Source organism: Megalobrama amblycephala, linkage group LG10 (assembly GCF_018812025.1).
Source record: "Megalobrama amblycephala isolate DHTTF-2021 linkage group LG10, ASM1881202v1, whole genome shotgun sequence".
NCBI classification, from domain to species: domain Eukaryota; kingdom Metazoa; phylum Chordata; class Actinopteri; order Cypriniformes; family Xenocyprididae; genus Megalobrama; species Megalobrama amblycephala.
Window position 1 is genome coordinate 5,368,978 of NC_063053.1, and position 27,115 is coordinate 5,396,092.

The following is a 27,115-nucleotide window of genomic DNA, read 5'->3' on the forward strand; positions in this document are numbered from 1 at the left end:
TATATGGACCAAATTTTCAGACTTTTTTCAAGGGGGCGCTGTCGAGCCCCCCTGCCACGCCCGGGTACCAGCCTCTCCGGCGTCCTAATGGCCGCGGATTCCAATGTGTGTGCCAATTTTCAAGAGTTTTTGAGCATGTTAAGGCCCCCAAAAAGCCCCGGAAGACGGAAAAAAATAAAAAAAAAAAAAAAAAAAAAAAATAATAATAATCCTTAGAAGAACAAGAGGGCCCTGCGCGAATTTTCGCTTGGGCCCTAAATATAGCTGCGAGCAGCGATGGCGGGCCCAAGCCCGGTGGCACCGCCACCCCGGTGGCTTCAGGGCAACTGTGCACAGCGGGCAATAGGCATTTAAAACGGTTAAACATCAAAGGACTATGTCAAATTCGCTCCACATTTACTGCACTACAAGGTGCTGCTATAGAGCCCCTCCTCCCTGCCCATTTTCAAAGTATTACATGTGCCAAGTTTTAACATTATTCTGATGAATTTTGAAGCAAATCAGGTAAAAATAAGAGGGTGATCTCAATGTATGCTAAAAGTGACACATTTTCTGCTTCCAGTTGGTGGCGCTATTACTTTGAATCACAATAGTCACATCCATGTGATCAGCCTTGTACAACGAAGACTAAGCCGAAGTTTCATCAAAATCAATTAATGTATGCAGAAGTTATAACACTTTGTTTCCCTTTTCTTGCCATAAATTCGTTGCCTCGCCACGGCCAAACCGTTTGAGATATCCAAAATCCGTTTGCAATTAAACAACTTCAATGTGTTAGCAACAAGTTAAAAAAAGTTTGGTGTAAATTGGATAAACCCTGTAGGAGCAGTAGTATAAAATTCATAGCCTGTTTTTTCAAAAAATTAACATTCAAACCAAAATAGCTGACTTCCTGTTGGTCGGAGCTAATGAATGTAAATTAGAAAATTGTCCGGCTTGATGAGAACAATATGTGTACCGAGTTTGGTGATTGTAGGAAAAACTAACCCCCCCACTTTTGTCAAAAGGTGGCGCTACTGAGCCCCTCCACCACGCCCATTTCTATGGCTTTGTCCATGTCTACTGGTTGACAATATTGATGTGTGTGTCGAGTTTCATGCAATTTGAAGCATGTTAAGAGCCTCAAAAACACTCAAGAATATTATTACAGTTTGACCTGTTGCCATGGCAACAATATTTCAAATATCAAAAATCCTGTCATAGGTCTACATCTGCTGTGTATTGACATTACACTGATGAAGTTTGAAGCAAATCAGGTAAAAATAAGAGGGTGATCTCAAAACATTTCAAAAAGTGATACACTTCCTGCTGCCAGTTGGTGGCGCTATAACTTTGACTCACAATAGTCACATCCATGTGATCAGACTCCTATAACGAACACACTCGTGAAGTTTCATAAAGATCAATATATGTATGCAGACGTTATAACACATTTCCTGTTTCCTTTTTCTCGCCATAAATTCGTTGCCTCGCCACGGCCAAACCGTTCGAGATATCAAAAATCCCCTGGCAATTTTTAATCATCAGTGTCTTGACTTCATGCTGACCGAGTTTGGTGGCGATCGGATTAATCGTCTAGGAGGAGTATATCAAATTCCAGAGCATGCGTTTTTTCAAACAACCCTTAATAGCTGACTTCCTGTTGGCGTGGTGTTTAACTTAGAGCACGAAAGTTGTTCGGCCCGATGAGGTCTATATGTGTACTGAGTTTCATACTAATACGTGCAAGCGTGTTTAATATATGGACCAAATTTTCAGACTTTTTTCAAGGGGGCGCTGTCGAGCCCCCCTGCCACGCCCGGGTACCAGCCTCTCCGGCGTCCTAATGGCCGCGGATTCCAATGTGTGTGCCAATTTTCAAGAGTTTTTGAGCATGTTAAGGCCCCCAAAAAGCCCCGGAAGACGGAAAAAAAAAAATAAATAAATAAATAAAAAAAAAAAAATAAATATAGCTGCGAGCAGCGATGGCGGGCCCAAGCCCGGTGGCACCGCCACCCCGGTGGCTTCAGGGCAACTGTGCACAGCGGGCAATAGGCACTTAAAACGGTTAAACATCAAAGGACTATGTCAAATTCACTCCACATTTACTGCACTACAAGGTGCCACTATAGAGCCCCTCCTCCCTGCCCATTTTCAAAGGATTACATGTGCCAAGTTTTAACATTATTCTGATGAATTTTGAAGCAAATCAGGTAAAAATAAGAGGGTGATCTCAATGTATGCTGAAAGTGACACATTTTCTGCTTCCAGTTGGTGGCGCTATTACTTTGAATCACAATAGTCACATCCATGTGATCAGCCTTGTACAACGAAGACTAAGCCGAAGTTTCATCAAAATCAATTAATGTATGCAGAAGTTATAACACTTTGTTTCCCTTTTCTTGCCATAAATTCGTTGCCTCGCCACGGCCAAACCGTTTGAGATATCCAAAATCCGTTTGCAATTAAACAACTTCAATGTGTTAGCAACAAGTTAAAAAAAGTTTGGTGTAAATTGGATAAACCCTGTAGGAGCAGTAGTATAAAATTCATAGCCTGTTTTTTCAAAAAATTAACATTCAAACCAAAATAGCTGACTTCCTGTTGGTCGGAGCTAATGAATGTAAATTAGAAAATTGTCCGGCTTGATGAGAACAATATGTGTACCGAGTTTGGTGATTGTAGGAAAAACTAACCCCCCCACTTTTGTCAAAAGGTGGCGCTACTGAGCCCCTCCACCACGCCCATTTCTATGGCTTTGTCCATGTCTACTGGTTGACAATATTGATGTGTGTGTCGAGTTTCATGCAATTTGAAGCATGTTAAGAGCCTCAAAAACACTCAAGAATATTATTACAGTTTGACCTGTTGCCATGGCAACAATATTTCAAATATCAAAAATCCTGTCATAGGTCTACATCTGCTGTGTATTGACATTACACTGATGAAGTTTGAAGCAAATCAGGTAAAAATAAGAGGGTGATCTCAAAACATTTCAAAAAGTGATACACTTCCTGCTGCCAGTTGGTGGCGCTATAACTTTGACTCACAATAGTCACATCCATGTGATCAGACTCCTATAACGAACACACTCGTGAAGTTTCATAAAGATCAATATATGTATGCAGACGTTATAACACATTTCCTGTTTCCTTTTTCTCGCCATAAATTCGTTGCCTCGCCACGGCCAAACCGTTCGAGATATCAAAAATCCCCTGGCAATTTTTAATCATCAGTGTCTTGACTTCATGCTGACCGAGTTTGGTGGCGATCGGATTAATCGTCTAGGAGGAGTATATCAAATTCCAGAGCATGCGTTTTTCAAACAACCCTTAATAGCTGACTTCCTGTTGGCGTGGTGTTTAACTTAGAGCACGAAAGTTGTTCGGCCCGATGAGGTCTATATGTGTACTGAGTTTCATACTAATACGTGCAAGCGTGTTTAATATATGGACCAAATTTTCAGACTTTTTTCAAGGGGGCGCTGTCGAGCCCCCCTGCCACGCCCGGGTACCAGCCTCTCCGGCGTCCTAATGGCCGCGGATTCCAATGTGTGTGCCAATTTTCAAGAGTTTTTGAGCATGTTAAGGCCCCCAAAAAGCCCCGGAAGACGGAAAAAAAATAAAAAAAAAAAAAAAAAAAAAAAATAATAATAATCCTTAGAAGAACAAGAGGGCCCTGCGCGAATTTTCGCTTGGGCCCTAATAATCCTTAGAAGAACAAGAGGGCCCTGCGCGAATTTTCGCTTGGGCCCTAATAATCCTTAGAAAAACAAGAGGGCCCTGCGCGAATTTTCGCTTGGGCCCTAATAATAATCCTTAGAAAAACAAGAGGGCCCTGCGCGAATTTTCGCTTGGGCCCTAATAATCCTTAGAAGAACAAGAGGGCCCTGCGCGCTTAATTCGCTTGGGCCCTAAAAATCCCCCTGATGAATAAAAAAAAAAAGCTAAGTGTGGACTGACCTCTGTCAAATGCCACTGGCTGAGCAAAAACAATAGGACGGTTGAGTGTGATCAAAACAGCCTCTTTGTCAGAGCTGCCACTGATCTCCTCCTGAAGTGCATTCCGCAAACCGATTCGAGTGCGGAAGTACGCCACCTGGTGGAAATCTGACCCCGCCTCCTCATACACCTGCAAGAGAAAGTGTTACAACAATGGTGAGTAACTGGTAGTGTTTTTACTAGTGCTGTCAATCGATTAAAAAAAATTAACTAATTAATCACACATTTTTCTGTAATTAATCACGATTAAATCACACCTAATATATATATATATATATATATATATATATATATATATATATATATATATATATATATATATATATATATATATATATATATATATATATATATATTTATTTATATATTGTAATAATTTAACATTTAATCTCCAAATTAATATAGAAAGACCATAAAGACAGTATATTTTAAATATTTGATCTAACAGATAGGAAATATCCAGAATCAAAGCAGTTATCAAATACTTCACAGTCTTCGCTGTATAATTTAGTTTAAAATATAGATTTATTTTTATTAAAGCTATAAAAGTTAGAAAAAGCTGTAAAAGATTTTATTTTTCTTTTGTTCTTTGATTAACATTAACGGCAGACTGTTTATTAGGTTGCTGTCACTTTATGGCCTGCCGAACATGACACAGTTCTGCATCCTATTTTCTCACAACTTTTTGAGTTCATTTAAGACTGTCAAAACGGGCATTTTGGCATAATTTTGTGTGTTTTTGTCCGTTCGAATGCGAAAGAGAACTCTTTGCGGCCAGAGCGCTATCTGAAGCTTTCCAAAAATTCTGTGCTCACGAGTCGTGTGTGTCTTTCACTCAAACAGGAGATTCACAGACAGTGTCTGCGTTCTCTTTTGTGTCTTGTTGCGCTTGAAAGGTTTAAAAGCATTTGCATGAATAAGAGCGTGATCATATAATGTAATGCTAGCTAAAGGATGATGGAAAAAAACAGGTGTTAATTGCATTAAATATTTTTAACGCGTTACCACATGCAATACATTTTTTAAAACGTTAAAAAATATTCATTTTGACAGCACTAGTTTGTACACATCAATTTGAGAGCACCACCTTATCAAAATACATCCACAAGAAGAACTTTTCATGACAATAATGAACAACAGAGCATGTTTACATGAAGAAACGCTCATTTCTGTGACAGTGGCTACCTGATGTTTGACGATTTGCCCCAAAGCCAAGTTGAGATCCACATGACATTTCCCAAAAAGCTTCAGGTAGTTACTTCCTGTAGGAGTAGTTTTGCACTGAACCCGATTGGACAGTTCAAGCTCAATACAGCCCGTCTCAAAACGCACCGCCCTCATAGATGGAGTGGTGGCCGTCATTTGAATTCCCTACAAAAGAAAAAATTCAAAAGTTTGAAAAGTCAGAATTCACCTTAATAAATAAGCACACAATTGAAGTAAATCCAAACCTTAAACGTCAGATTTAGAGAGTAAAGCAGGATTTTAGGTTTGTCGCCATCTGTCGACACATCGTGTTCATTCCACAGTGGGATTGGTTGTTCCCCTCCTATAGAAACACACACATTTCACACAGATGGTCAAGCAAAACAATCAAATGAAAAAATACGAATAAAATAAATAAATTCAAAATGCATAACAAAATAAAGCAATAAGCCCCCTTAGCTGTTATAAATTCACTGTAAACCACAGCTTCACAGGCCTTATTGCTTTATTTTGTTATGCATTTTTTTTTTTTTTAATAAAACCAAAGTCCCTTGAAGACAAGTAATTTCACTTGGCGGCCATCTTTGAAACGCCTCTCGGGCAACATCAAATTCTCCAAAGCTGTTCGCCAAGCTTTCGATTAAATTTCATATTTGAAATCACCAATGAAATCTGACAACAATGGTCTCATAAATTTTGTTTTTAAATGCTTTTCACCGTTTCTATTGGAACTAGAGCTTCTAACGACTGCCGCAGTGATGCGATGACTTTACCAGTCGGTGTCTGGCTCTTATTTAGAAGGCGGGACTAATTCCGCCATATTGTGTGTTGCACTTTCTCCCATTCGTGCACTGTATTTCTATATATAAAGTCTTTGATAAAACAACTATTGACCAATCAGAATCAAGGACTGGAATTAATAGTTTTATAACACAAAATGCATAATAAAAAGCTAAATATAACTAAATAAAATAAAAATTTAAATAGATTGTCCATTTATGCTCCTTGTTCTTCATCACACATACCTGACACTTTCTGGATGACCTCATTGACCTCCTTCATGAAAACCTTTTGTAAGAAGACTAGGTGGTTGAGCAAATCTGTGGTCAAGTTGTGTTCGAAAGATCCAATCTAAAAATGAAGAAAAATGCTCTATTTCAACCAAATGCATCTATCTGTAATGCTAGAACAAAATGATAATCAAGCACCGCATTTAGAACAATTTCTCATTGAAAGGTCAATGGCACACCTCAGCTACACAGCGCAAGTAATTTCCCTGCAGATAGTTGCTGTATTCTGGGGCCCAGGCTGTGTCGCTGTGGCCCTCGTGCTCCTGTATAATGTACTGTCCTGACATGGTGACAGGAGGCAGATTCAGGCTGGCAGTGGGGGGCATGGCCGACACGTCCACAGGGGAAACCTTTGACTGGAAACACAGCTTATGATTGGGCAGTTCGAAAGTAAAACGCGTCTGAGCACCTGTGAGAGGGATACAGCGAAATGTTAATCATTTGTAATTGCTCTGTGTGTGTTTTCCAGGGCATTATGGAATAAATTAAAGGCACAATATGTAAATTTTCGCCACTAGAGGTCGCTAATTCAAAACAAAGGTGTAGCTTGATGACGCCTTGATTTCGCGAAATCACACAGGCAGATTATTAACGTTACTGTAGTATGATGCAGAGCAGGGACAAGTGATGTTGGAGCTGAACAAGGCCACTGGAGCGATTGCTAATGAGAGAAAAGCAGCACTGTTTTATCATATTAGATACATTTGTGTGTTGAAAGTTGTTATAGTGCAACACAACACTTAATGTGTTGAGCTATATAACATGATTAGTCGATGAATGTATCCAAACAGTTGCTCACCTGTCTAATAAAACACATAATATATTAAAGCGTCTTTGGTGTTTCCATGGTTTCTACAAAATAAAACCGGAAACCGAGGGTAATGGGGGTATGATGTCATTGATAGGCGATGCACGGACATTGTCCTGGTTAAAATTGTGTATTTCTCTGTATTTAAACCTTCTTGGAAACATGTGGGATAATGTAAGTACCCAAGTCAACAAAATATATAACACTATTCTAGTGACTTTTGGATATTTTAATCCTAAAATCTTACATATTGTGCCTTTAACAAATGGAATTGTGGATACCCGTCATGCCATGGCTCTTCATGCGACCCATCTTGTATTCTGCTTTAAGAGAGGGCAACAGGGCTGCACCAATAGTGATCCCGTCCAGCATAGCGCTGAATTTCAACACGATTGGCTTCTTCTCCAGTCCCTCGGGCAGCTGAGGAAACTCACTGGCCTCCACTGGAGTTTGATTGACACTCACTTCAGAGGGCTGTGGAGTAGGCGTCTCTTCTCGGTTGGGAGGCGGGCTAATATAAACAGATTTGAATTCAATATCGGTGAAATAAAATCATTATAATTGTGAAAAGAAAGTGAAGAGGTTTGCCTCACGTGTTGGAGGGCTGACGGATGAGGTCTGAAATTTGTTTTGAGAGCTGATGGGAGCTGCGGACCATCATGCTGTGCAGCGTTGCAGGGTGTTGTGGGATGTTGATGAAGATAGCGCCCACTTTAAATACTGCAGCATTATTGGTCTTCAGCCCACGCTGTGCGCTATATAAAGCCTGGGACTTTGCGATGTTACACTTCACCACAGTCCTAATATGCAAATACACACAAACAAAAGGAAATTACTACAAACGCTCACTTTGAAATCACAGCCTGCATGTTACACCGAGCAGTAACATAAAACAATGTCTGTGAAATGTATAGACAGACTTTGGCAAAATGTACAAGTGAAATGTTCATGTGGCTGGAAACGAGGCCTTGGAGATATGGGAACTGCAAGGAGAGAGAGATCTAGATGGATTAATAGAAAAGAGGAACGGGAGAGTTTCAGCGCCTGACAGCTTGACCATGGACTGCCCATCTGATTCATACCGCACACAAAATTGGCAAACACTTGCCAAAATGACAGGTTCCAATCAGATTGCCTGATTGATATGCACCAGGCTGCTGCAATGAGCAACTTTGAGGAAGAACTAATCACTGGATTGGACAGCTTTTGCCAGGTCTTAAGTATTTAAAAGATATTCAGAGTTTTGTATGAGGCACATAGCAGCACATAAACTCAATATCCACGAGCAGAACTTTATAATCTGTTTTCTGTTCTGAGTTATGAGTCTGAAATTCTCTGTACTTATTACTTTTAGAAGAACAGGATAAAAAAAAAAAAAAAAAAAAAAAAAATCACATTTTTGGTAAAACTGTTCTCAAACACCACCAAGCCAGTCTATTATTGTTGCACCATTGATTTCAGATAAAACTGCACTTAAACATCAATAGTGTCAAATGTCAATAATGTAGTGATGTAGCAAAGTCTCTTTCAAACCAAGCAGCTTTCTGTTGGTGAATGTGGCAAATTTGTGTGACCAACTTGGACCCGTTGCGAAATCCGTGTGGGGAAATCTTTCATCCTAATGTGAAATTTCCAGTCACGTGAAGTCCTAGTGAAATGACTGGATTCTCCCAATCATTTCTTGGTCAGAAATAGGGCTGCACGATTAAATCGAAACTAAAACAAAAATCTTGATTTTTTTTTATGCACAGCTTGTCAGTGAAGCACGGCTCTGTGCTTAGTAGGAAATGCTTCTCCTTCTGAAAGCCAGAGGGCGATCTCATGCAGAAACTCCCAATATGCCCCACTGTAGAAGTAATATAATATACATCCTTCAAGGAAATCCCTATGGGCATCATACTATCGCTGTAGCTGAATAAACACAAGATTGAAATGCTTTGATTGATTAAACATGACTAATAAAACACATGACTACAAAAATATATGGTTTATCTGAGTTCTTCAAGCCTTATTTTCATGATAAAGTATGTTAATAACGCAATGCTAATCGACATAGCCTTTCTCACTGTACAGAATACTATGATATAATATGTAATGTGCCTTATTCTGTGTAAGAAGCCTCATCTCACAAAAGTATGTTATTTAAAACATTCGACTGACATTATGAGTGAGTTGAGTAAAAACATGATATTAAATGTTGTCTTTTGTTGGACAAGAGGTTCATAAATACAGAGCTCCACACATGACATGCAAGAAAAAAAAAAAAGTAAATCGTGCGCACGATTTACTGTTTCGTTCCCTTAATTTGCTAAATCAGGCAGACGATTTACTATTTCGTTCCCTTAAATTGCTAAATCGTGCGCACGATTTACTGTTTCGTTCCCTTAATTTGCTAAATCGTGCGCACGATTTACTATTTCATTCCCTTAATTTGCTAAATCGTGCGCACGATTTACTGTTTCGTTCCCTTAATTTGCTAAATCAGGCAGACGATTTACTATTTCGTTCCCTTAAAGGTACTAAAGAGGATCTTTTCGTCAACTGAGAAACCAAAGACTGTTAGTGAGTTTTTTTGCACGAGTATTGGAACACGAGTGTTTACCACCGGCATTCGCTGTGTCGTGTTAGTGGATTCATTATGTCGGAAATCATGCGCACGATTTACTATTTCGTTCCCTTAATTTGCTAAATCAGGCGGACGATTTACTATTTCGTTCCCTTAATTTGCTAAATCAGGCGGACGATTTACTATTTCGTTCCCTTAATTTGCTAAATCAGGCGGACGATTTACTATTTCGTTCCCTTAATTTGCCAAATCGTGCGCACAATTTACTATTTCGTTCCCTTAATTTGCTAAATCAGGCGTACGATTTACTATTTCGTTCCCTTAATTTGCCAAATCAGGTGGACGATTTACTATTTCGTTCCCTTAATTTGCTAAATCGTGTGCACAATTTACTATTTCGTTCCCTTAATTTGCTAAATCAGGCGGACGATTTACTATTTCGTTCCCTTAATTTGCGAAATCGTGTGCACGATTTACTATTTCGTTCCCTTAATTTGCTAAATCAGGCGGATGATTTACTATTTCGTTCCCTTAATTTGCTAAATCAGGCGGACGATTTACTATTTCGTTCCCTTAATTTGCTAAATCGATTTAGCTTACTGCTTTTTTCCTGCATGTCATGTGCGGGGCTCCATAGATAAATGCTTCTCATGTTTAGAAAGATGTTTGACACGTGTTGCTTTTTCAAATGCATGTAATATGGGACTCAAACTAGCAGTGCTTTCAGACGGAGCAGCAATTACTACAGATTACAGAGACGTGCTTCACTAACAAGCTGTGCATAAAAAAAAATTGTTTAATTCTCAGCCTTTGCGATTTCATAATTCAGGTTTAATCATGATTTCGTTTTAATTTTGATCAATCGTGCAGGCCTAGTCAGAATAACCTGTAAAGTGGACCAGACTCCATGCCGACAGTCAAAAGCCTGTGACACTAGGTAGTAGAAAACAACTCCAATGTAACCCACTAACAGCATTTGTAAAGTAAATATGACTCAAAAAATAGTGTCATGAGGATGTTATGATTTCACTGACCACCGTTTGAAAACACTATATGCTGTGGAGCATCAGAGCGGGTATGAAATGTTATGATAGTAAGAGTGAACAGCTTGTATCATATGATTGACATATGGAAGGGACTGTGAAATCTAAATATTATGGAGATGTTATGAATGGTCATGGAAAAAAGGACAGGGTTACTGAAGAAACTTTGACATACAGGAACTCCTGCTTGGTTGTGCTGGTAGGTGAGGTTGGAAAATCCTCTAGTCTGCCAGTGAGAGAGGCAGAAAAATACAAAAGATGACAGATAGAGAGAACAGAGGAGAATAGAGAGGAGGAAGGTAGAAGAGGGGAAAGTTATCCACAGAGAAAACATTTCGAAACTGTCACATATGCTGTGATAAATCTGTACTCTTAAAAAGACATTGGAAAGAGAGACCATCAGAACAAAAACAGATCCAAGAATGGCTTTTAACAACTTTAAAATATGACAATCGCAGAGAATGTGCTAGGAATAAATTACATTTAAAATCCAGATTCAAACTTTGCATTACAAAGGCTGCATGGCTGAAACTTGAACCGTATTTTACATTGCCTGAAGCTAGGGTGATGTGGGTCGTACCAAGGGTAGTGCTATAGTTTCTAAATTGGGTCTAGTTTTTAGTTTGCTGCCATGCGGTTGCTAGAAACATAGACTCTCTATGAAACGCTGCTCTCTAAATATACCATTATTCAAAATTTGGGATCGGTGAATTAAGATTTAAATAAAAAGAAATTAATAGTTTTATATAGCAAGCATCCATTTCTATTTCAAATTATTGATTGATGCATGACAATAGATGCAACACTGATAATGTTTCTTCAAATCAGCATATTAACATTTTTTTTTTTATTCAAATCATTAAAACAATCTTACCGACCCCAACATTTTTAACAGTTGTGTTTGACTCAGGTCCCTCGTTCAGAGAAAGGATATGAAGTCTTGAATTTTTGTTCATGTTAGTATTTAGTCAGTAAGTTGATATGTCAGACCGATCAAATAAACAGAGCAAATATTTAGCTCCACAGATATACAACGTTAACATTCTTCTGGAAAGTCAAGCTACCAATGGTTTAAAGTGTTTTGCATGTGAAACTGGGATTGGACATAATTATAGAAAGGCAAATTACACACTTCAACGTAAATGGATTTATATAAAGGTGGACAATGATATTTTAAAGAGCACTTAAGAGGTCTTAAAGCATGGTGTAAAGGGAATTACTGACTGTATGTCTGGTGTGATTCCTTCCAGAAGCACAATGTTCACACATCCGATATGGGCCGAGGCACAGGTCTCAGTCATCTTCTGATGGAGAATGTCTGCAGCAAGAGAACAGTAATTACAGGATATTTCATCTGCAAGGTTTTAGATAGGGTACAGGATATTTTAATGTGTGTGAATGATGTTTACATTACCTTTCATTTTCTCCTTTAGAGTAAAACTGCCATGTATTTTCTTAAGCTCCGCCTCCATAGTTAGTCCTCCAATGTCTGCTTCCAGATGCGTGCGGTTCACCATGCCAACACCAAACACGATCAGCGTCACATGCTGGGGCTCAGAGCTTACTAAACTCCGCCTACGACCCAGCCGACTGGGCGGCGTCTCGCCCTCCGATTCAAACTCTAATCGACATGGAGGATCCGCAGGGCTCCGCCCACCCTCTGAAGAGCAAACATAAACAGTTAAATAAGCAAATCTGGCCAAAAGCAAAGATTATTATACTAGCAGATATTTCTGTACCAGTCAAATGACATGACTGTTTTCTCTCTCTAAATTTCATTACCACAATATAAAAAAAAATATTTTTACCATAATGTCTAATAAAATAATTAGATATATAAACTAGGGTTGTCAAAAGTACTGACTTCGGTATCAAGTCGGTACTGAAATTTAAAAAAATGTGACGAACCCAGCATTTCCTCCTAGCATTTTGAGCAGATTCTTAAACACCTCTGATTGGCCATTGTGTTCATGTGTTCAACAGATATGTCTGCGATTGGTTACAATGATCAACACTACAAAAACATGTTGCAAAAAGACATCTTTAACGCTCTTCATCAAGCGCTTACACAGATACACATGGGAGTGTTTGAAAACAGGCATCTATCAGCGAATCCCTAATATATCCGCTGATAGATGGATCCATTGATAGACGCGTGCTCCCGTGTGTATGAAGATGTCTATTATTTATATATCATGATGCAATAATCTGATGTAGTGCATTTTAATATACAATTATTGTAATAACAATCACTGTATCCATGAAGGATGATACTTATTACTATATTACAGAACTGAACATCTAATGAGAATCTTCTTTGAGAATAATGTAAATTTAAACTAAAATATACCTTTAATAATTTAATTAAATAATAAATATAATTACTACAAATTTTCATGAAAATAATAGCCAAAAATAGGCTTTATTAAATTATTATATTTTCATATTATTTCTTTTTTCTTCTTCCATTAATAAATTAAAAAGAATTTAAAAAAAAAAAACAGTTCATAACAAACGCAGAGCAGGAAGTCCTACCTGAGAGGGCATTATCTTGGTTCTTCTCCAGGATGCCTGTGGGGTCTGATATTAGCGAGTAGAAATTAAGAAGTTTGTACATGTTCTGCCAGCACTCAGCCGACGGCTCGCTCTGTTCTGACACTGTGATGGAGTCCGAGTCATCCATCTGAATGGTCATGTGGTCCGCCACATCACGTGAACCTTTCCGCGATACTTTTGACGTCCTTCGCTCTGAACGTCCCAGCGTCCCCCTTCCACGAGGCTCTCGATTCCTGGTCAGTGTGTCCAGGCCTGGCCCGACCACGGTGCGTTTGCCCTTCTGAGTGCCCAGTCGAGTAGCTCCGTTCAGGCTTCCGCGAGAACTACGGCTGAAATCAGACGAGCGGAATTCCCGATAAGGCCGTGCCTTGGTGGGCGTGGGGGAGGAGGAGCCGGCAGTGTAGCGATTGAGTTTGATGTCAGTCTGCGTGGCTTTGATGTCATCAATCATCGTGCTGAACTGGTGAATGAGGCGGACCAGGGCCATATCCACATGCTGGCGAATTGCCTGACAAGCGAGGGTAAAATGGCAGTGCACGCTAGCCTGGGGTCTCCGGCTCAACTCGTGGAAAGACAGCGCGCTGGCAGAGGGAGGGGTTGACATGCACTTCTCTAGCACGACTGCATTCAAACTGAATGTCTCGATCATCAGGGCAGGCTTGAAATCAAGAGGAGGGAGATTTACCATGCCCTGCCTGAAACACAAAAACAAACCATACTAAAATTAGCGATATGCAACATTATGACTGCTTGAGTACTCCGTAGGTAATAGGGCTGTCAAAAGCCCTATTATAAACTATTATAAGTCGGTACTAAAATTTAAAAAATGTGATGATACCAGCATTCCCCCCCAAGCATTTTGAGCGCTGTTAAGGGGATTCTTAAACACCTTTGATTGGCCAATGTGTTCACATGCTCAACAGATATGTCTGTGTTTGGCTACAATGATCAACGCTTCGTTTGATGCTCTTCACCGAGCGCTTACACAGATACACACGGGAGCGTTTGAAAGCAGGCGTCTATCAGCGGATCCCTAATATACCTGCTGATGTACGGATCTGCTGATAGACGCCTGCTTTCAAACGCTCCTGTGTGCATCTGTGTAAATGCTCAGCGAAGAGCGTCAAAGATGTCTATTCACAACATGTTTTTGAAGCTTTGATCATTGTAGCCAATCACAGACATATCTGTTGAGCAGGTGAACACAATGGCCAATCAGAGGTGTTTAAGAATCCGCTCAACAGTGCTCAAAATGCTAGGGGGAAATGCTGGTATCGTCACATTTTTAACATTTCAGTATCGACTTTGTACCAAAGTCGGTAGTTTTGCCAACCCTAAAGTAAAGTAAGCCAAGTGTTCAGGGTGGGACAACAAGGAAGAAAGAGAGCAAGTTCCACTTCAACATGATAAAATGAAAGAATAATGAATGTATATTGTATAAAATAAATGGCCGCCAATATGTTTGAAAGAAAAGCAATATCTAATCAATGTAAATATTTATGTAATAATTCTAAAATAATTATTTCACATATGGTCAAAACTCTTATATATGAATTCTTGTCATTAGTTTGTTGTAAACATTGAAAAATTGACATTTTGCTTTATGAATTAATTCAGTTATGTTCAACAATCATTATTGACTGGTTATTCAATATGTTGATAACGATCAATATGTTGATAACGATCTACATTTGTAGTTTTTGTAATATTTTAATATTAATTGAATTATTTTTTTTATTAATTTTATTAATTAAAAAAGGTATCCAAATGAATATGAAAAGAGGGGGGAAAAAAGTTTCTCTTTCCAGGATATCTCTAGACAGATAAAAGCTAACATGGAACAGCTGTGTTACCTGTGTGCTCGTTTGTTCTTCCTTTCTTTGCTGGTGTCAGAGTCGACAATGTCAGCTCTCAAACACTCGAGAGTGCCGCTGAAGGACAGGTGCTCCCCAAAATACATCTTGTAACTGAGTGGAGGAGCATCCTGGGGCTGAATACCAATGTGACTCAACAAAGGCTTAAAAACAACCTGTATGGATAATCCCATGACAGACAAACAGAATGAGAGGGGCAATAACATGTGCATGCTCATTAATAAACAATAGCAAATTAATAAGTATTTGCGGTGCACACACCTGTGCGTCGGCTAGCTGCACAGCTGCAGGGCAGAGATTAGTCTCGTCTTGGTCAAGCAGGTCCTCCTGACTTGTGCTGTGCTGGGAGTGTGTGTGCTGAGAGTGTGTGTCCAGTGTATTCTGATCACTGGACAGTACGGTGTTAAAGTCTGATGCAGAAGGAATGGTGGGGAGCACTCCTGTACGCAAAGAGTTAAAGATATTCAGTGCAAAATGAACACACTCCAATAAATAAATCTCTAATCACAGCCACATGGACAGATATAGATGCATGTTTACACAGTCAGCAGACTTCTGTCAGTACACTAATCGCTCACCTCCAGTCTGCAGGCTGTTGTGCTGAGAGCGGTTGAGGGGAGAGTCCTGGACATTGCCGCCTGTTCGGTTGCCAACAGCGTTTGACATCCAGTTGTAGAAGCTGACGGAAAAAGGCTCCGATAGAAGAGGATGTTCCGTCAACACGTCTGCACCTACACTGTTGCCTACCCAAAAACAACAGATTTTTAACGTTAACTAGATTTTGTACTTTTTCTGAAGAAAATTAAAGCTTTGTGCTTTCCATGCAGAAGCCAACATGACACGCTAGAGTATTGTAGGTGGTTTTCAGGGCACGGCAACGTGTTTGCTAAAGTGATCTGAGGTGTTGTTAGGACATTGCTCAAGTCTTTGTCATTTATAAGTCAGTAGAAGTCATTTAAGTCATTTTTATGTCAGTATATATTGGTTATTGGGTGATAGTATTGTTATTTTTACCTAAAACAAACTATTAATTAGTTTTCATTAACTGAAATAAAGCTGAATATATATGATATATAAACTTAAAAATAAAAACAGTCAGAGCCACAGCTGTGTGGGCAAGTGCCCCGACATATGGTGCGGTTGCACTTCGGGCGACCCGAGTTTGAGTCACGACTCAAGGTCCTTTCACGGTCCAATTCCCCTCTCTCATCTCTCATGATTTCCTGTCTGCCCTCCTATTGTCCTATGTAAATAAAATGATTTTCTTTCAGCTAGTTTAAAAAAAAAAAAAAAAAAAAAAAAAAAAGATTTATTTATTAATTTATTTATTTAAGTTGTAGTTTTTAAGTTCTATTTTTGGCCTTTTGCATTTTAAGTTGAAGTATTAAAATTACTAAACAATAAAACTGAAGTAAAAAAAAGGATAAATAAAAATATTTTTAAAAAAATGACAAATTACTACAACAAACATAAATGAAAACTGAAAATACAAAAATAACAGCTAATTCAAAATATTAATGAATACTATAACAGTGAATAATACTGGGTGGACTTTTTCTTTGATTAACTGGTATCAGATATTGGATATTTAATTCTGCATGCTCATTTCCCCTATTTTAACATCTAGATTACCTTTGCCATCATCTAACGCTCACTTTTTTAATAACACTAATAATTGATAACATTTTATTGCAATTTATTACAGTAACACTGTTAAATGTAATCTTTAGAAAAAATACCAATTTTCATAATGTTCATTAAAAGGGTATTAAGCCTAAATTTACTTGTAACAATTAAAACAACTAAATTTTGGTTTGTATTTTATTTTAAATTCTGTTTCCAACCCAGTTTGGTTTCTCTGTACTTTTATGGTATCTGACAGACACTTTCTAGGCAGAAAAATAGTACAAAAATTCAAACACAATTAGGTTATAGTAACCCACTCTCACAGGAAACACCATATATCAAGAAAATGCATTCGTCCTCCTAGTTCACATTTTCACCCGTCTAATATTGGACTGCAAAAAGCAATAAACTCCGAAAGAAGAAAATCATGTACCTGTACGCGTCAGGGAAGTGCTCTTGGCTGCGATTTGTTCGTTTGCTCGATGGGGCGTTGCTTCTAGCAGGTTATGCAGACTGTGGATGCTTCCTGTCAAATAACTTAACAAAGATTCTTTCCTAGGACTATGACTGGACTGCAGCCCTGTCCGACTGACGTGAGCGGGAGAATCAGCTGCTGTATCTCCACTCGTGTAGCTCAGGGACTGGTAAGGATGGGAACCCTAAAAAAGCATTTCTCTTCCAGCTTTAGAACAAGATTTATCATCCACTTATACACAGTACCAACAAACCAGACCCAAACAAACCTTGATCCTGAGTGCAGATTCGTTGTGTGTGTGAGATTTGGACAGCTTTCTCATGATCTCGACACCAGTCACAGGGGCAGAGTTACCGGTAGGAGCAGGACGACTACATACTCCCTCTAACAGCATTGTGTGTTCACTTACGGTGCCTAAAATGCACATAAATAACACAAAATGTAGATAAAGTATAACGTTCAATAAAAGGTATATAGGATTTTAGATTTAATATAATTACCCGCATCAAACTCAAACTCGGCTCCATCAGCGCTGGTGTCACTCTGCAAGGCAGCACCACTATCCGGCCCCTGTATCTGATCTGGCTCGATGGGGTCTGGCTCTTTGGGCTTAGGAAGTTGATTGGGTCTTGGCAAACCAACCGCCTTAAAGCCTTGAGTGACAACAATGAATTTCATCCACTGACGTGCAAGTGCCACCATACCTTTCCTCAGGGTGACCAGAGCAGGCAGTCCATCATTCTAAAAAGATAAAGATAAATATGTAATAAAAGATTAGCAAGGAATAATTAACTGCTTAAAGGGTTAGTTCACACAAAAGGTGTATATAACTTTCTTCTTTCAGTCAAACACAATCGGAGTTATATTAAAAAATATTCTGGCTCTTCCAAGCTTTATAATGGGAGTGAATAGTAACCGTGATTTTGAAGCCCAAAAAAGTGCATCCATCCATCATAAAAGTAATCCATACGGCTCCAGGGGGTTAATAAAGGCCTTCTGAAGTGAAGAGAAGTGATGCGTTTTGTAAGAAAAATATCCATATTTATAACTTCATTTATAACTTCATGCATCAGGTCAAAGTTTACTCTTCCGCCGGAATCGACTCGCATACGGAAGCCAATGATTCTAGTTTATAAAGTTATAAATATGTATATTTTTCTTACAAAAACGCATCGCTTTGCTTCAGAAGGCCTTTACTAACCCGCTGGAGTCGTATGGATTACTTTTATTATGGATGGATGTGCTTTTTTGGGCTTCAAAATCACAGTAAATACTCACTCCCATTATAAAGCTTGGAAGAGCCAGGATATTTTTTAATATAACTCAGATTGTGTTTGACTGAAAGAAGAAAGTCATATACACCTAGGATGGCTTGAGGGTGAGTAAATTATGGGATAATACCACATGTATTTATAGAAATGCTTTTTTAATATTATCTTGCTCAAAAACAAACCAGGATGCCATTGCTAGTACAATCTGAAAGAACACGGTGAAGTAATTTCAGATTTTACAGTAGTCAATGAACCTGGAAGCTTTGGAATGGGCATCAACAAATCAGAATTAAGAATTCAACAATGCAGTAGTATTAGAACATGTAATACATATGCAAATGTGTGCTCTGCAAGCATAAAGACTTACCATGGTGGCCTCTTCTATAATGCTGTAATCAGCCTGCTGCAGGTAGCGATGTAGAATATTGCACAGTAAGCAGGACGGGTTCTCGTGAAGATATCGGGCTCGCTTTGTAACACGGTTATACTTGCTGCGAAACGGAATGTGAATACTCTTTTTCTGTTGGAATGAAGCACACATAAACATGCACATAAATTAGGCCAGTTATGAAACAGTTAGGTCTACAACTCTGCTGAATTATATTGTGCTCAAGTCCAGGGGTGTCTAACAGTGTAAGTATTAACAAGTCTGACCTCCAGGGCCTCAGTCATTATGCAGCCCATGACCGCACACACACGCAGTGTGGCCTCCATTTCAAGTTTCTGCAATGACGATTTCAGCTGGTCAATGGGAACCAACCACGCACCGACTGCAGGGGTCGCAGTACTCAAGAGATTCAGCTGCCTGCAGACACATTCAACAACATAGACCTCATTAGCCATACAAATACTGATCCATGATTTCCTGTGAATCAAATTAAAGACTTAGCAGCCAAATATACACTCAGGGCTGGAAATGAGGGGGCCTGGAGTCCAGGGAGTGAATTTCTAGGGGGATGGAGTTCCAGTTCAAAATGGAGAGGATTTCCAGCTTTTATCCACATAAGCCCTATGCAAATTTCATGCATAAATATAGTAGGATTTTCTACATAAAATGTTCTCAACAAGGAGTCCCCATTTCCACCACTGTATACATGTATATTTAATAGGCATTCTCTCAAAACAACTACTAATACGTTAATATAATTAGCCCTTTTGAGATTAAATCAGCCAATAAACCTACCCAAATGACCATTTTTACAGAAGAGGTCATTCAGTCTTTCCGTCAATGACTTGCGCCTGTTTTTTTATATGTGTGTGTGTTTGATCATTGTAAATTAAAGAAGCGTAAAACAATTTGAGTAAAACAAATCTCATTTACGATTATTATATTACTCATATCTGGGGGGAGATATATATATATCTGGGGGGAGATATATATATATCTGGGGGGGAGATATATATATATATATATATATATATATATATATATATATATATATATATATATATATATACATACACACACACACACACACACATATACATGTGTGTCTGTGTTGTATATTATATAATAATATTATAATATTATATATATTATATACAGTATTCTTATTTTATTTATCATTTATGTGTGTACCTAGACATGGCTGGAGTGTGAGATCGAATGTTGGTTGGCGCAGCAAAGCTGAACCAGATCTCCTTTATAGTCAGCTTCATACTGCTGGAGTCAGGAGGAGGAGGCAAGAGGGGCAGGTCCTTTTTCAGATCATCTGACTCCACTCCCTCATCCTGCACAGACAAACATGGAGTGGCAAATAATGTGAGAAAGAAAGACCCAAGGAAAACTTACAAGATCTTAAATGGCCATTAACTATAAATGAACAACAACATATGAGAACCTGTTCGTCAGAGTCTGAATTGTTGTTGGGTTCAGAGGCTGGGCTCTGTGCATCATTGGGCAGGTTATCATCAGATACATCCGTGCTGTAGCCACTTCCTGTCTGAGAACCACTAGAACCGTTTGATTTCGAAACTCCATGCCTGACACCGTTGTCGGCCTCACCCATCACCCCAAAAGCACTGTAGAGCACGGCTCCTGACTGCCGCCCACCTGAGAAAGAGCCAGAAATTCATTTCTTACTCCTGAAATACAAATGTTTAACGACAGCTGAAATTCACATGCGTATAATACCTTTGACAGTGAGGTTCTCAATCCCACACTCAAACATAATCCAACCCCATTTCTCAGGACTGGCCCCAGAGCGAGCATGGTCAGGGGTGTGTTCTGGGACGTGCTCAGTGGAGATGGAGGGCTCAGTCTCATCCACTAAAACAAAGTCATCAGTTTCCTCCAAACTGAAGAGAACCTTGGACTTCTTAAATGGAATGGCAGTGATGGCACAAGCTCCGAGGTCTGTTAAAAACATAAATATGGAATAATTACAATTCCAAGAGGCATTCAATAAACAAAACACAACAAAAACAAATGTATTTCTGTCATAAATTATTAATGATAAAACTGACTAAATTGTTTAATTATTATTAGAATAAATTCTAATAAAACAGTAAGTCCATGCAATAGGAGAGACAATTATGTTATCATACAACAATATTTGACTGCAAAATGCAGCAACTGACCAATCAGAGTATTCTCAAGAAGCATGTAATAAATATACATATGGATATAAATCTGAGCATGTGTACCTGATGAGTCCAGGCCGCGGAGTTGGCTGTGTATGCGGTGTATGTTGAGTCTGGCTGCGATCTCCTTGCCTTTCTCGATACCAGCATTAGAGCGGAGAGAGCCGCTGGACTGAGGTGCCATCTTAGACGCAGACGAGTACTTCTCCATCATAGCAGAGGGCTTTTCTGTTTCCTCCACAATACCTCTACATATCAAACATTAACAGTCAGAGCAGTACAAACTGTCAAAATTATATATATATTATATATATATAAAAAATTTGGCAGCAGATATAATAGGCTGCTGTCACTTTAAGACCTGACGCACAGATCCATTATACTGTTACACATGCGTTTTCTTTCTCAACTGTTTATGCTCACTTCAAACATAATTGACTCGGTTTACTTGAACATCCGGCAAGACCAGCATTCCAGCATTATTAAGTGTGTATTTGACTATTTAAGCGCAATAAGCAGTAAAAAATAACTCAGTTTAGCACTGAGAGGCAGCTTTATGTGTGCGCACTTTGGGTGTGAGCACAAAATCTGCGAGAATGAGAAATTATGTGCAATACATGCAGTCACACGCCGAAATTCAGGCCCTGTAACACCAACAATACTCATCCGGAGCAAATGAAATGAGTGAGTGAGGGGAGGCGGGTTTGTGCGAGAAAGCGCAGCAGGTACTGTGTATCTATTCTGCGGAAAATGAGTATTGGAAGCGGTTCAGATGTTTCAGTATTGATATGTATCAAAAATCAACATTTTTAACAACACTACATTGCACTTTATTTATTTTTATTATATATAAAATTATTATTATTATTATTATTATTATTATATAAAATTCAAGCCACCAAATTCAAGTGGCTAGTAGGAGTGACTGCATCACATGCCACAGCTGGGAAAAAAAATTATATATATATATATATATATATATATATATATATATATATATATATATATATATATATATATACACATAAAGATAGTAATATAAATATATGATATCCGGACAGACAGTTGCAGTTACCTATTCATGCGCAGCTGTGTAGCAATCCGGTCAAAACACAAGGACACGAGAGAGACATGTATGACACTCTTATTGGAGGGTGAACCTTCTTCTACGGATGCTTGAAGTACACAGAGATTCACCTGCAAACAAACATGCACACATATTTACTTCTACCATCTTTACATCACAAGCTTTCTCTCTTTCATACACACACATACACAAACAGGTACCTTTGGGACAGTGACATTAGCCTGCAAACCCTTTATCTTCACATTGTCAGGTTTGATTGACAGATCAGTTTGTCCATGCGGTGTGCTAAGAGACCCAGGAGTGGTTCCCTCTGTCTTTGATATTTTGTGCTCTGCTTTCGCTGTGCTCTGGAAAACGCAACATTCATCATGATCACGTTAAGGACTAAGTGTGCTGTCACGTCTCTTTTTGTTGGTATTGATCACTTACAGACTCAGAGACAGTGGATTTGCTGATCTGATACACTTCATTAAGCACTTTCCCATGCAGGTCATCCAGGATTGATGCGGGGTGGCGAATACTAGCAAAGTGAACCATGGACTCAATGTACCTGGAAATAAAAAACAAAGAGGATTTCACAAACACTGTAGCAGACCCCATTAAATCGCTTTACGAGAACATTTTTCTTTCCTGTGAGTTATTTCCTATGTGAGCAAAAACATACTGAAGGGCTTGGTTGTTCCTTTTCTAAATAGCCAATAGGCTTTAGGCATATCAAAGCCCTGATTTGGATGCTAGTCAGATGCTGGTGGTATTAGGGGAAGGGACATTCTTATTGTAGACAGCATTTGCTCAGACAGAAATCTGTATTCTCATCAATTTTCATTCAAAAGGCATTCAAGTAACAAAAACTAAAACAAAAAAAAAATGTATTTCAGCCAAACTATTCATGATAATACTGACTTAATTTGTTGTTTAGAAAAATGCAGTCTCTCTTTGGTTATATATTATTATCAAAATATCAGACAGAACTAAAAAAACACAATTTTGGTGTCATGGGGTCTTTAAGCACAAGGTGGGTGATGTTAGATCTGCTGACCTGTCCAGTGCTTCAGCTACTAAAGGAGTCAGGACCACATTGACCGCCCCTTTGACCTCTACGATGGCTGTGGTTCTCGTCTGGGCAAGAGGCTGGTCAACGGTCCAGTCCTCTGTCACTGTGTCCTCATCAGTGTTGTCCATCGCCCGCTTGTCAAGGGGTGTGTATGGTGTGCTGCAGATACATACACACAAAACGCATGCTTGTATTTATGCTGCATGATACGAAACAACCACTGTTGATTTGATATGATGTCTCGTGTTACCTATTTATATCACCCATGAGCTGAACTCCTCTGTCCAATAGAGAGCTGGCAGACAAACCGCCCTTCACCATCTATAAAAAGGACACAAATACAATTATTGACAACATATAATAAATAAACAAACTACTACATGCTTACACATTTACCCAAAAGTTACTCTTTGCATAAAGACAATTAATTGTATTATTTAATAATTATATTACATACTATTCATTTAATGAACATACTGTAACATATTTAAATATTTATATTTAAAGAATTAGAATTAATATTAAATCACTAATTACCATTAAAATTAATTCAAGCTAATGAAGCAATGAATTAATTATTGTTTCATATTATTAATAATTATTATTCATGACAATAACATCACATTAATATATAAAAAGTACTTTACAATATTTTTATATAATAAAAATAATTTTATATAATTTACAATTTATTTATATACACAGAAAAATAAATGTATATATTAATTTAAGAACAGTGCTTCATTTCTTTAAACATTTATATTTAATATATAGTTAAATATATTCATAAATAACTATTAATTTGGGAAGGGTTGCTTAATTGTCAGAAAATACAAATATAATTGTTTTATTCATGCAATTTTTTTTTTTCTCGATATTGGTGGTGAACTATGACTGGACATTTCTTCAAAAAATTCACCTACTTCGGATTCACTGCATAAATAATATTGGTGACACTTTACAATAAGGTTTCAAAAGTTAACTACTTTAATTAACATGAATTAAGAATGAACAATACTTCTACAATACTTTATTAATCTAAATAATGTTAATTTCAACATTAATACATTATTAAAATCAAAAGTTGTGTTTGTTAACATTAGTTAATGCACTGTGAACTAACGTGAACAAACAATGAAAGACTATTTTGAATAACATTAACAAAGATGAATAAATACTGAAACAAATGTTATGTTCATTGCTGTTCATGATAATTAATACATTAACTAATTTTAACTAATGAAAACTTATTATAAAGTGTTACCATAATATTTTACAATGAAGGAAAAAACAAAATACCTTAAAAGACGGGATGGACAACTGGTCAAAGGAGGCGGAGCTCTCCTCACTCGTAGGCGTGTCAAGGTCAAGTGGGCGATGCAGTGATGACTTGGATGTTCTCTTATTGGTTGGCTGCTTAACAGCCCAGTTTGAAACATGATAATGTGCAAGGTAAGTTTGGTAACAAGCCATTAAATGCGGCTGTGCCGTCAGGAGTCCAGGTTCCGCCTTCTCCGTTTCAACAGATCCCTCCTCCTCCAATCCAAGTGCAGAGACAAATGAAGCTTGGGAGGTGTGGCTAGGCATCGGAAGTGGACGTGTCTCAGCGATTGACAGAGGTCCTTCCACACTGTGGTATATGGAGGTGCGGCTGTGTTCTGTGTGGGGCTGACCCTGTTGTCTTCGTCTACGTTTCCTCCCTGGATAGGTACCTGGACCTTCATCGCTACTGATTGGCTCAAACTCCTCATTGGCGCTAAAGTACGCTTCACTGTCAGCCACAGACATGGAGGAGTCAACAGAGCGGTACTGATGGAATGTGCTAGAATCAGCTGACGGAGTGAAAGGAAATGATCCGTAGCTTCTTCGCTGCCTTGGAGAGTCTAGAACGTTCTCGTCGCTACGGGAAACTTCGCTGCTAAACTGCACACCAGTAGGAGGCGTGGCTTTCTCTGCGAAGACGGCGGCCGATAGGCTCTTGGTGCTCCCAAGGCGAGCTGACTGGACAGAGGACTGACGCTTTAAAGGTGAGCGGAGTGGAGAGCGTAAGGGTGGACCCTCAGGGACTGGACCGTCAGTGGTTACATTCATTAACCTGAAAAAATACACACTGTAAAACAGACATACAAACAAAAATGTAGTGTTGGGAACTGAGAACCTGTTTTCATTCAGAGCCAGTTCTATTTCTGAAAAACAGTTTTAAGCTTGCACTTTAAGCTTGAGGTTTGAGCTAAAAGGAGATGAGAAAGGAATTCTTATGAAGTGGTTCTTTTTAGTGAGTCAGTCTACAAGACTCATTAAATCAGACATGAACTGATTAATCATCTGTTATTAGCATAAAAATGTCATCAGCTGTTAGCATAATTTGTGAGACTTAAATCAGTGCACGCTACCATTCAAAAGGTTGACTTTTTAAAAGAAATGAATAATTTTGTTCAGCAAAGCAACATTAAATTGATCAAAAGTAGCAGTAAAGTATGGAAGCTTGTTTCCGGCACTAAATAAAAAAAATAATAAAATAATAATAATAAAAAAAAGGTAATAGCGGTAAAGGTAATAATAATTTTTATCTCACAATTCTGACTTTTTTTTCCCTCGCAATTGTGAGATTTTAACTCGAAATTTCAAGTTATAAAGCCAAAATTGCGAGATATAAAGTCAGAATTGCGAGATATTAAGTCAGAATTGCGAGTTATAAAGTCAGAATTGCGAGTTATAAAGTCAGAATTGCGAGTTATAAAGTCAGAATTGCGTGATATAAAGTCAGAATTGCGAGTTATAAAGTCAGAATTGCGAGTTATAAAGTCAGAATCGCAAGATATTAAAGGGTTAGTTCACCCAAAAATGAAAATAATATAATTTAGCTTCCTGAAGCAGCGTTTTGAAATCGGCCATCACTAAATAAGTCGTTATTTTGTTTTTTTGGCACACAGAAAATATTCTTGTCCCTTTATAACAGGGGTACTCAAGTTCAGAGGCCAAGAGGGCCGCATTTTAACAAAATGAAATGCGAAGGGCCACAAATTATAACTTGGATCGTAAGACTTTTTTTTAGACCTACTTAAGACAATATTTGTAGTTTTACTGTTTATTTACTAAAAGTGCAGTTTATTATCTAGCTAAGTCTTAATAGTATGGTGTCGTTCTTAAAGTGTCACTGAACATGATAAATGGCATTTAAAAAAAGGATTAATAGCTTGTCTTGTTGTATTCTTAATGTACAAATGCATAAAGAAAAACAAGAACTGATGAAAAGAAATCCTTATTCATTTGAAATGTCTGCATTGTTTTCACAAGAAATTTAAGGTCTGGCTGTTGTTCACTAGCTGATGAGAGTTTGTCCGTAAGACGAAAACATTGCACTTCTTTATAGTCTTTTTATACTCCATTGCACCTTTTTAACACTTTTTATACCACCTATTTATACTCAGAGAATAATTGTTTTATTATTTGTATTATTACCTAGTCTACCTTTTAATTTGGTCAGAATCCAAAAATCTTTTTTTTTTCTTCTTTTTTTTTTTATGTTCAATCACAATCTCATGAATTATCTAACTATAACCAACGTTGTAAACATGATAAATAAGATTCTCCGTGAGCTCAATGATGTGACGACAGATCTGTAATGGGAGCGCTCTCTGCTTGCTTTCTGTTTATAACACATTGACATAAAGAATAAAAGGTTTGTTTTTCATGCTGCTCGGCAACTTACACACTGCAAAGTTGGAGGAATGTCAAATGCATTTTATCATGGAAAAATAAGGTTACTTTGTTTTTTACTTGCGCGCAGTCTCGAGCCTTTGATGGCGTTCACGAACACAAGTGCTCGACACATGCGCACTAGAGAGATTCATGCTTGTCTAGATTTTTTCGCTCAAATAGTTACAATAAAATGTCTTTGTACTTGTTTAAAATT

The 27,115-nt window shown here is 38.2% G+C and overlaps 1 protein-coding gene across 1 annotated transcript in view; it reads right to left on the reverse strand.

Moving 5' to 3' along the window:
* LOC125277597 (transmembrane protein KIAA1109 homolog) overlaps window positions 1–27,115 on the reverse strand; it is a 62,878-nt gene that overhangs the window by 3,888 nt on the left and 31,875 nt on the right. Inside the window, exons 28-55 of the mRNA XM_048206083.1 lie at window positions 24,499–25,294; window positions 23,450–23,520; window positions 23,185–23,358; window positions 22,575–22,695; window positions 22,346–22,492; window positions 22,134–22,255; window positions 21,122–21,306; window positions 20,610–20,831; window positions 20,317–20,528; window positions 20,055–20,206; window positions 19,130–19,280; window positions 18,843–18,995; window positions 17,705–17,945; window positions 17,473–17,618; window positions 17,163–17,388; window positions 15,682–15,846; window positions 15,365–15,543; window positions 15,083–15,258; window positions 13,209–13,924; window positions 12,088–12,333; window positions 11,898–11,991; window positions 7,658–7,864; window positions 7,346–7,575; window positions 6,436–6,665; window positions 6,212–6,317; window positions 5,432–5,529; window positions 5,166–5,351; window positions 3,894–4,110 (exon numbers count right to left, since the gene is read on the reverse strand). Of these exons, the coding sequence (XP_048062040.1) occupies window positions 3,894–4,110; window positions 5,166–5,351; window positions 5,432–5,529; window positions 6,212–6,317; window positions 6,436–6,665; window positions 7,346–7,575; window positions 7,658–7,864; window positions 11,898–11,991; window positions 12,088–12,333; window positions 13,209–13,924; window positions 15,083–15,258; window positions 15,365–15,543; window positions 15,682–15,846; window positions 17,163–17,388; window positions 17,473–17,618; window positions 17,705–17,945; window positions 18,843–18,995; window positions 19,130–19,280; window positions 20,055–20,206; window positions 20,317–20,528; window positions 20,610–20,831; window positions 21,122–21,306; window positions 22,134–22,255; window positions 22,346–22,492; window positions 22,575–22,695; window positions 23,185–23,358; window positions 23,450–23,520; window positions 24,499–25,294 (5,969 nt within the window). The remainder of the gene's footprint in view (window positions 1–3,893; window positions 4,111–5,165; window positions 5,352–5,431; window positions 5,530–6,211; window positions 6,318–6,435; window positions 6,666–7,345; window positions 7,576–7,657; window positions 7,865–11,897; window positions 11,992–12,087; window positions 12,334–13,208; window positions 13,925–15,082; window positions 15,259–15,364; window positions 15,544–15,681; window positions 15,847–17,162; window positions 17,389–17,472; window positions 17,619–17,704; window positions 17,946–18,842; window positions 18,996–19,129; window positions 19,281–20,054; window positions 20,207–20,316; window positions 20,529–20,609; window positions 20,832–21,121; window positions 21,307–22,133; window positions 22,256–22,345; window positions 22,493–22,574; window positions 22,696–23,184; window positions 23,359–23,449; window positions 23,521–24,498; window positions 25,295–27,115) is intronic.